Genomic DNA, 11,165 nt, shown 5'->3' with positions numbered 1-11,165 from the left:
ACATACATACATACATACATACATACATACATACATACATACATACACATGATGGTAAATGGGCTGTACTTATATAGTGCCTTATTTACCTCCACACACACACACATTCATACAGCACTCTACTAGATCTCTACAAAGCTAATCTGAACTTGTAGAGATTAATCAGTGCTTTAGATCACACTGATAGGATACATATTGGAGGCAATCAAGGGTTCAGTGTCTTGCCCAGGGACAATACAACTTTTGACTGCTGGAGGAATCAAACCCCAACTCTCCCATTGGAGAATGACTGCTCTAACCACTCAGCCACAGCTGCCTCATATACATACATAGTACATACATAAATGTTCACTAACTGCTTAATTCCTTGGACAACTACATGAACAGTCATTGCCTGCTCACATGCATTTTGTCCACCTGAATACTGTTCAGGGTTGCTGAGGACTGATGTCTCTCTCCAGCTGTCAGAAGTGAAAACGTCAGGTATACCCTGAACTTATCTCTAATCTGTCACAGAGCCACGTACCATAAATAACCATATTTGCAGACACTCACTTTGGGTCAATTATTAATTGCCAGTTAAACTGACATCAACATTTTTGCACTGGTACAGAAACTGGAGTTTCTTGCAAATGCACAAGAACAGCCTGATGCATGGACAAGAGCAGTCAAACTACATAGAAAAAAAAACAAAAAAAAACAAACACAGCCATTATTTGAATCTCTGAATCTTTTACTGTGCGCTATTGGCTAATCTGCATATTTAAAACTAAAATTTGTGTAAGTTTGGTAAATAAAACATCCTTTGTGTTGGTACTGAAAAGTTAAACAGTTGTTTTCTTTTTCTTGTTTTCCTAAAAATCTCCATGTTGTTTACTATGTTGACATTGGAATACAATTCAATTGAATCTCACTGTCTATTCATGATTTTTCATATCTTTTCAATCTTTCAGATATATCAGTAAGTCTACTGTCACTGGTGGTGACAGCCTGTGGCTTGGCTCTATTTGGAGTTTCCCTTTTTGTCTCTTGGAAACTCTGCTGGATACCATGGAGGGAACGAGGGCTTTCCCCCACCACAAAGGAGGCTCATGGGCACATCAACCCCACAATGAGCCCTCTGTCCTCACAGCCTGCACCCAAACAGCCAGTTTACGCAGCTGTGGACCCCCCAGTACACAACCGACGCAAATCATCACACTGTTCAATCACCAAAGAGCCCACACCTGTGGCGTCCATTGTGTCAGTGGAGGCTCCAATGACTCCTGTATCACCCCCACCTGTCGTCCTGGCCACACCAGAGGCAGCTATGAAGATAAGCCACACATCTCCAGATATACCATTAGATGCCCAAAGTAAAAGTCGTGAAAATGGGGTTCACACCAACCCTCGTATGCAGAGGCAGACCACTGAACCAGCACCAGGTGGTTGCTCAATGTCTGAAATGGGGTTAGTATGAGCTATACTTATTTGTTTCTGTTTGACTATCTCATACATATTACAATTTTTTTTTAAAATGTTTATCATACATTTTCTCTATTAGAAAATGTGACAATTGCATAATAACATTCACAACATTTAGATTTCACAGTACAAATGTATTTTTTGTCTTTTTTCTTTGTCCACAGTCAGGGGTCTATTCGCCGACATATGAACCTCTCAAACCCAGACTTTAACGTGGCACAGTTTCAAAGGCAGGATTCTCTGACTGGAATGGGCTTGGGCCTAGGCCGCCTCAAACCAGAGCTCTACAAGCAACGCTCTCTTGAGGGCAATGATGGCAGTCACAGAGGTGGGGGCTGTGGGCGCCTCCATTTTATTCTCAAATTTGACTGCGACTTGGAACAATTAATAGTTAAAATCCACAAAGCTGAGGACCTCCCAGCCAAGGACTTCTCTGGTACTTCAGACCCATATGTTAAGATCTATTTGCTGCCTGATCGTAAGATCAAGCATCAGACCAAGGTGCATCGCAAGACGCTCAATCCTATATTTGATGAGGTCTTCCTGTTTCCTGTGTCATACTCTGAGCTTCCCACTCGCAAGTTACACTTCAGTGTATACGACTTTGACCGCTTTTCTCGTCATGATATAATTGGACAAGTGGTGGTGGACAACTTTCTAGATCTGGCAGATTTCCCCAGGGAGACTAAACTCTGCAGAGAAATCCAGTATGTCTCCTCGGTAAGTCAGTACTGCTGGTTACATTTATCTCAAACAGTTGCTCTGACATTTTTAAATGAAATTGTTTTACATAGACAAAAATAGATTTAGCACAGTTCAGAGTTTTTAAGTTGTTGCCATTCTTTTACATGCATTCCTTGGCATTTATTGTTCATTAGAATTCCCTGTGGTGTAGATAAGTGGTATGGACTCGAGAGACTCCAGAGAAGGCATGAATTGTCATTGTTCACATGACTACCATGAGGAAAACCTAGAAAAGAGTAGTTGTTACAAAACTGTAGAAGTGTACATTTAGGTAGCTTTTAGATATAGACAATTTTATTTTTAATGACCCTAGTAGTTCCTTCACAGATGGTTGCATTTTTTTAAAGGACAGTGATGTTTTATTGTTTATAGCATTTATAGCATCTGCAAATTAATTTTTAAAATATTCTGTGTGCATCTCACTGTCATCACTCTAATTTGTGAACAGATTTGAGTTAAAACATATATCAAATATTCTTCCCTCTAATAGCACACACGATTATTTGTATTTCTCAGACTCTTCCTCCACTCACCAGACATTTATCTCATGGGCTTTACTCATCACATCTACTGTTAGGCTTTTTTTTTTTTTTTTTTTAATTGACCCCTTGCTTGGCTCTGCATATTGTACATGCTGTCTTTGGATGGAAAAGCCTGTTTGACATATTTGTCACAGCATGACAAAGATCAGGGTTTTGGGGTTCTTCAGTGCTATGGTTGAAATTACAAATTGTAACTGTCCTGATGCATGCTCAATAATCCATGTAGATACATGTAACAAGGTTGAGTCAGGTCCTCTGGACAGATTTTTCTGACTGATGATAACTCTTTAGTTGTTTTGTTGGCAGATTGAGACTCTCTTCTGTAAGGTATATGTTTGCCCTAATGGTCAAATATGTGTAAATATGAATTTTACATAGTTTTTGCTGTGTATAGTTTTCTTTTTCATGCATGATACATTAGTAATCGTAAAAATGGGCTAAACTACTAGTCACTAAATTATCAGCAAAACTTTTTATTTTATTTTATTTGTTCTTTTGTTCTTTTTTATTTCTTTCTGCCACTTATAAATTATTAGAAAACAAACTCAGTAATAAAAAAGTCCATGCTCAACAATCCAGGTATAAAATCCAACATTTTTCAGTCAGGTCATCTGGACAGTTTCTTTTTTGTGCTGAAACGTTTCGCCTTCGATCCGGAAGGCTACATCAGTCAAGGAAACACACAACAAAACTGATTCTTCCTCCAACAGCTTACTCCAAAGTGGAACAAACCAGTTCTGCTTGTGATTAGATGGTCTCTTTGGTACGCCCCTCTTCCATTGCCGGCCCTCTTCCTTGTTGACAGTCTTGTCAAACTGGTTGAAAACAACAAAGTCCATGCTCAATAATCCAGGTATAAAATCCAACATTTTTCAGTCAGGTCATCTGGACATACCTGGTATACCACAGCCATCAGGTGAAAAGGAGGAACCCAGACCTAGACCAGTGGTCATTCCATATTTTGCGGGAGTACCAGAGAAACTGAGATATTTATTTTCTAAATACAACGTCCCAGCGGCTTTTAAACCCCAAAATGCATTACAGCAAAGACTGGTTCATCCCAAAGATCCAGTCCTCCGGCACAAACAGAGTAATATTGTGTATGCTGTTCAGTGTCAGGAGGGCTGTGATCAGTCTTACATCGGGGAAACTAAACAGCCACTGGCCAAAAGGATGGCCCAGCACAGAAGATCAACATCATCAGGCCAGGACTCTGCGGTCTACACTCATCTGCAGGCCAGCGGTCACTCTTTCAGGGATGAAGATGTTCACATCCTTGATAGAGAGGAAAGATGGTTTGAGAGAGAAGTAAAGGAGGCCATCTTTGTGCAAAGAAACCATCCATCATTAAACAGGGGTGGAGGCCTCCATGTTCAACTGTCCCCCTCTTACAATGCTGTTATTGCTAGTATCACTCAGCCCCCTGTGGATAGTAAACAGCCATCAGTGTGCTAATGATCCATCGTTAGGCTGATGGTCCTTCTTGATGATGTGAGCAGCTGATTTTGGTTGTCAGCAGCAAACTGGTTGATCCACCACAAGAGGGCGTTATTTATAAGACTGAGCTGAATACAGCACCTCACGCTGAGGAAGTCTTTCGGATGAAAGTTTTTTTTTCATTTATCCTTTATTTATCCAGGTAGTCTCATTGAGTCACGAGAACTCATTTTCAAGAGAGCCCTGTACTCATTTTCAAGAGAGCCCTGTTTAGGGAGCAAATGGCGGGGGTTAAGAGCCTTGCTCAGGGGCCCAGAGTGGGGTGAATGAGGGTGGAGGCAGGTGTGGGTGTTTCACCTTTTCTACCCACATTTTAATGTTGACGGTACCGGGAGTTGAACCTGCAACTTTCCGATCACTTGCCTATCTTCTAACCTCTGCACCACCACTCCCCCAGATGAAAAGTTTCTACAATTTTTTTTTTTTTTTGGAATGTCCAGAGGACCAGATTAAACTTTTTTAGATGATCACAGACAGTTAAAACAATAACAGTTTTCAGCAATTATATGTGACCATTATCGGGATTTCAACTGTTCAACTCGCTGGTATTCATTTTTTAAATGACATCAAACCTGAATTCTGTAAAAAAAAAAAAAAAAGTTTATTTGATCAATAATCTGTTTGACTGTTGCAACTTGGTGCAGGCTTCTTTCTAAGTGAAGCTGGCCTGGTGTTTTTATTCCTGTTAGTTTTAGAGTTGTACAGCTTCTTAATGGAAGCTAAATTGAACAATTGTTACTCTTTTTAAAATGTGATTGTTGGGTTTCTCTAGTTATTGTCATTTTGCATTTTTTGTTTTGATTTAACATTTGATCCTTAAGTTTGTTGCACATATTGGTTGTCTCCAATTCTCAACTTTTACTTTTGAATTAGATTAGATTTGATCAGTTGTGAGGAAACTATTTAATGTTGTGTTCAGGCCACTTCCAATGTCTTCTACCCCCAACATTACTTATTGTTACCACCCACTTCAGCTCCAGCAGACTCTTTACTTACCTCCAGTTCCAGTTATATATATATATATATATATATATATATATATATATATATATATATAATGTATATATGTATTCTACTAATCCTGACAACATCTAACAAAAAATGGTGCTGCTTTGTAAACAGGATTGTGCAGTCATTGAAAGAAGCAACTTCCAACATAAAAGTTTGTGGTGTGAAAACAGACATGTAGCTTGGATTCAGCAATTTAATTACACACATCAAACACACTGACCTTTCTGCAGGAGTAAAGGCACTTTGAAACACATCCATGCTGACACTGCAAATATTTTTGCTGGTTTGTTGCTTCCCTATAACTGCAAGACAAACAACTGATGAAAGTAATGTATAGTGCAATACTGATCATTAAAAAACAGGATTTATTAAAAATTAAGACAAGATAAGAACATTAGGAAACATTTTTTAGTTTTACCATGCAGAAGTTGCTTAGCAAAAAAAAAGACATGTAAGTAGTTATTCTGTCAACGTGTCAGATAGAGACTTCAGCGAAATATTGACAACAGTATTGACATTTTTGTGCAAACTCTCAGCTTATGGCGGTTTTGTGGATCAATACTGACACTTCTGCCCTTGATTAATTGTTAATCAATGTTACCCTTTTAGAGCCGAATGCTTTGAGAAAGCTCCATGATGAGAAACAGTGATTCGCAGAATGTTTCATTTTTGCACATTTTTTAAACACATCTCAAACACACATACAGAACACAGACGGCGTGTTTGTTTGAGTTAGAGACTGAACGACTTGCTTGATGCTTTGCATCAGAAAGAATCTTCTAAAAAAAAAAATCTAATTCTTGACCAGTAGTACAAAATAATATATTTTTTTATCCACTGCAGCAGAGGGTAAAAAAAACATAGATTTTTTAATGGAATCCAGATTGCCAGAAGGACAGACCATATTGCCTGTTTTGTTGCCTGATTTGGCACGTTTAGCTCTGCAGAAGAACCAGATTGTACATTGATGGAGTAACATGTGTTATATGTCATACTACACAAATGTTATAGCCACTACAAACATGAGCCATACAGTATAACACAGCTGATAAGGGTTTAATTCAATTCACTTCAGTTTATATAGTTTATATAGTGCCAAGTCACAACAGGGCACTGTACAAAAACATTCACATTCATTATAAAAGCCAATTAGTAAAACTTACTTATCTAAGGAAGCTAGCAGATTGTGTTGAATCTTCACTTCGTCAAAGATAAAAAATAATTACAAATACAAACAGGTAGAGTAGAGCAAATAAAGATGGCAGCAAAGTGAGGAAATGTGGTCAGTTTGTTCTCCAGCAGTCTGAGCTTGTACAGTAGCAGCATAACTAAGGGCTAGCTCAGGAAATCCAAGTTGACCCTAACTATAAGATTTATCAAAAAGGAAAGACTTAAACCTAATCTTAAATGTATACAATAAGGTGTCAGACTCATGGACAGAAACTGGAAGTTGGTTCTACAAGACAGGAGCCTGATAATTAAAAGCTCTGCCTCCCATTCTACTTTTGAAACTCAAGGAACCACAAGTAAACCTGCAGCGTAAGAGTGCTCTGTTAGGAAAAAAATGGAACTGTAAGATCTGTAATATAAGATAGAGCTAGGTTGTTGAGAGCTTTGTATGTTAGAAGTAAGATTTTGAATTCTATTCTGAATTTGACAGCGAGCCAATGATGAGAAGTTAAAACTGGAGAGACATGATCTCTCCTACCATCTCTCATGGTTTACTAATTAGTAATTCTAAATTGTCCCTAGATGAGAGAGTGAATGGTTGTTTGTCTTGTTTGTCTTTATGTGTCCCTGTGATGGACTTGTGACCTGTCCAGGGTGTGCCCTGCCTTTCACACAGTGACTGTTGGATATGGGGACCAGTGACCCTTGTGACCTAAAAGGAAGAAGCGGGTAAAGATAATGGATGGATGGATGTATGGAACACTGGATATGTGTGGCATATTAAGACTCAGATGTGGAATATAAGCTACAGCAAATATGTTCCTTTTTACTTTGTATTCTGTGTACATCTGGATGTTGCATTTTGGGTGAAATGAAGCTTGTAAAGCATCCAGTTTCTTTTTGAGATGGAGTTCATCCATTTAAAGGCTTATCAATTAATCCAAAACTCATGTAACAAGTACCTAGACCTAGTGGTATTCAAAATCTTGATAATAAAAGACATGTTACGTTACAAGACCTAGATCCTAAAGACAAAAAAAACCATCTTCTCTCCCTCACACTTTTCTTTCAAATCCCAGACAAATTGGTGATTAACATTTTTGCACTTCACAAAACTATTTACACAGTAAGTGTATTTTTAACATTGATCTGCTACAAATGTGTAAAATGGCAATTTTCCTCAGCCAAAAGACTCCAGTTCACTCCCACTTCACACAGTAACACTATCAGAAACATGCAAAGTAAAAAAAAAAAAGAAAAAAAGTCAACTATTTTTTTATGTCAACAGCAAACTGGTTGATCCACTAGGAGACAGTGCTGTTTATACGACTGAGTTTGTTGCAGGTGCATTTGGTGCATCTGCACACATTTCTTAAACATTGACCTTACACAAGCCTCCCCACCATCACAGACATCTACACCTCCAGATGCAGGAAAAGGGCCACCTGCATCATGAAGGACCCCACTCATCCATCACACACACATTTTGCCCCGCTCCCCTCAGGAAGAAGGTTAAGGAGCATTAAGTTTAGGACCACTAGACTGAGCAACAGCTTCTACCCTGAAGATGTTAGACTCATGAATCCCTAAATAGGATTTTCACTGTGAAAAAACTATCACTGTAATGTAACTTTTATTGAAAATATGTGCTGCTGATTATTTCATGCTTCTGTAATCATTCATTCGTACTCATCCACCCTCAAAGACTCATGATTGTGGTGATGTTGTTCGGTGTATTGTTTTGCATTATTTGTGACTAGCATATTTTTTAGCGTACCATTTGGCTTTCATTTGGCATATATCCTTAATTGGTTTCATCCATCCATTATCTTTTACCTGCTTCTTCCATTTTTGGGTCACAGGGGTCGCCGATGCCCATGTCCAGCAATCACTGTGCGAGGGGTGGGGAACACCCTGGACAAGTCGCAAGTCCATCACAGGGACACATAGAGACAAACAACCATTCACTCTTTCACTCACACCTAGGGACAATTTAGAGTTACCAATCAGCCTAACATGCATGTTTTTGGTTTGTGGGAGGAAACAGGAGTAACCGGAGAAAACCCACGCATGCATGGAGAGAACATGCAAATTCCACCCAGAAAGGCCCCCAGACTGGGATTTGAACCAGGGACCTGCTCAGTGAAAGGCAGCAGCTCTACCAGTTGTGCCACCGTGCTGCCGTAATTGGTTTCAGTTAGGAGAAAAAGGGTTTAATTCTGAGTGGATTGACAAGCTAGCAGCTATAATAACTCCAATGTCTAAATGACTTAAGAAGTTTATGTGAATGCTTTTCAGAACTATTAAACACATTTCTTACTGGTTGCTTGTGTAAATTTTTATTTTATGTCCAGCACTTCTGGGTTGCCTGGGGCACTTCTGGCAGGAATCTAACAATGATGTGAGCTCAACTGCTCACACCAATATCTTGTCGGTCCAGTCAGAACTTATCTCTCTTTCTCCAACTTGAGGTTGTTCAACGATATATTTATAGCAGATAGAATGTAGCATTTCCATAGAAATTCACTTCAGAAAATGTTAAATTATACATAACTCTTACCAGAGATGCCAGTCACATTTATGATTATACAATTAGCACAAACATCCACTTGCTCTCATAATTTAGATTTGTTTGGATTCAGTATACAAATTTTTTTTTTTACTTTATGCAAAAATGATACCATCCTGGGAAGTCCCAAGGTGGCAAACGGAGTACTTGTACACGTCGTACAAAATGGTTTAACACTGAGGTGATACTGCTAACCACTGAACTATTTTTGCCACACATCTGTGGTGTCTAAAAGTGTAAAAAGGTAACGATTTTATTTTTCACAGTCAAACAGGAACACACATGTCTGCACTTCAGCCAATACATTTCAGCCATTATTGTTTTTTTTTTTGTTGTTGTTTTTTTTAACAACGCCTTTTTATGACAAGCTTATTTCACTTTAAACCAGCCTAGTTTGGAAATATGGATAAAGAAGCATCGCAGTAAAGTCCATGTAATAAAAAATAAAAATAAAATCAACAACAAAAAAAAAAAGCTATATTTTTTTATGTTTAGAAATTCAAAACCTTTAAGAAGTTTACATTCACACATACATATACATGTTCAAATTGGGTTCAAAATATCAACGCATTCTCTCAAACACACCAGTAAGTGAGCAAAGAATTGTCGTATGGAGTTGATTTTATCTCACATGTTCGTGTGCTTTCATGATTCTCACTTCTTTAGCAAAGTTATTTTCAGCATAGGTGATAAAAGAACTGCAGCTGAGCAGAAGTCTCCATGCAGCCTGAAACATGGGACGCTATTATTAAATTCATGTGATATAAGAGAGTTTTTCAGAGTTAAACAATGTCAGTTTTGTAAATCCAAATCAGAAGCTTGTGTTTTTTGCTTGCATATGTCTGGTGTGCGACATGCAGCATATCATCCAGACTAAACTCGTGTAAATGTTTTTGCCTCTTTTTGTAGGATAACGTGGATCTTGGGGATTTGATGTTTTCACTCTGCTACTTGCCAACTGCGGGTAGATTGACCATCACCATGATCCAGGCTCGCAATCTCAAGGCCATGGATATCACTGGTGCATCTGGTAATTCAAATCAGATCCTGTCTGCAACTAGACACACTGGGATTCTGAACACAAATGAACATTTCCCTTCTCTGTTTCTCTCATTTACCGTACACAGATCCGTACGTGAAGGTCTCACTGATGTGTGAGGGTCGTAGACTGAAGAAGAGGAAGACATCGACGAAGAGGAACACTTTGAATCCAGTTTATAATGAGGCCATCGTCTTTGATGTCCTTCCAGAAAACATAGAGCAAATCAGCCTTTTGATAGCTGTGATGGACTATGATCGGTTCGCTTACTTTATTGATGTTACACAGAATTTGCACTATTTCAGCATCCTATATGTAAAATTTGTACTTGACAAAAACATAAACTGTTTCCTAAAGCTTTTGTTTATTTATTTAATAGTTTGATCATTAATTTATCCTTGTTTTTTTGGAGCAGGGCAAGCTAAGATCATATTATTTCTCTCTTTTCCTCCTGCCCCTGTAGGGTGGGCCATAACGAAGTCATCGGTGTGTGTCGAGTCGGCAATGATGCAGACAGCCTTGGTAGAGAACACTGGAGTGAAATGCTCACATATCCTCGAAAACCTGTCGCCCACTGGCATCCTCTTGTTGAGGTAAGGAGACTTTTCTATAATGGATGTGACATGTGTTTCCATGCATGAAAGACTCAACAGGTCTAAACATGAATATGTTTTTGTTTTGTTTTTTTAGCAAAGTGTCTTTGTATGTTTATTATAACAAATAATTGCTAAAGTAAATTTTGTCCAACAGCTGAAGTTAGTCATGAACAAATCAGCAAGACTGCAACTGACCAGCTCAAAACTGAAAAATACAATAATGTCAAAATTCATATCAAATCTGACTGAAATGCTGCAGGAAGAATCTCAGAGACATGTGCATAAAAATACACAGGAACCACAATGAAATAAAGCAAGCTTGTAAAGAAGAGTAATATTTCATATTTCAGATATCAGATGATGATTCAGTTACACAGAAGACGCATCAGATTATTGCTTCTGAAGATGGTTTTACAATATATGAAACGTGGAGTGACTTGTTTCTCCACATACCTTTTCAGCATTTTAGCCTAGTTGTTCCTGAATAAATAATTACACTTTGGAAAATGTTCTTACTCAATATGTTATCCATT

The 11,165-nt window shown here is 38.3% G+C and overlaps 1 protein-coding gene across 1 annotated transcript in view; it reads left to right on the top strand.

Moving 5' to 3' along the window:
• The window catches only part of syt9a (synaptotagmin IXa), a 23,271-nt gene extending 12,594 nt beyond the window's left edge, over positions 1-10,677 (top strand). The window contains exons 2-6 of the mRNA XM_037693418.1: positions 954-1,449; positions 1,629-2,184; positions 9,907-10,027; positions 10,125-10,296; positions 10,500-10,677. Of these exons, the coding sequence (XP_037549346.1) occupies positions 954-1,449; positions 1,629-2,184; positions 9,907-10,027; positions 10,125-10,296; positions 10,500-10,677 (1,523 nt within the window). The remainder of the gene's footprint in view (positions 1-953; positions 1,450-1,628; positions 2,185-9,906; positions 10,028-10,124; positions 10,297-10,499) is intronic.
• Positions 10,678-11,165: the final 488 nt, after the last annotated feature.

This window comes from Nematolebias whitei, chromosome 2, assembly GCF_014905685.2.
Source record: "Nematolebias whitei isolate Nwh7 chromosome 2, NemWhi1, whole genome shotgun sequence".
Lineage (NCBI taxonomy): Eukaryota > Metazoa > Chordata > Actinopteri > Cyprinodontiformes > Rivulidae > Nematolebias > Nematolebias whitei.
The sequence above is the reverse complement of the archived record's forward strand: the minus strand, read 5'-3'. Positions and strand labels throughout refer to the sequence as shown.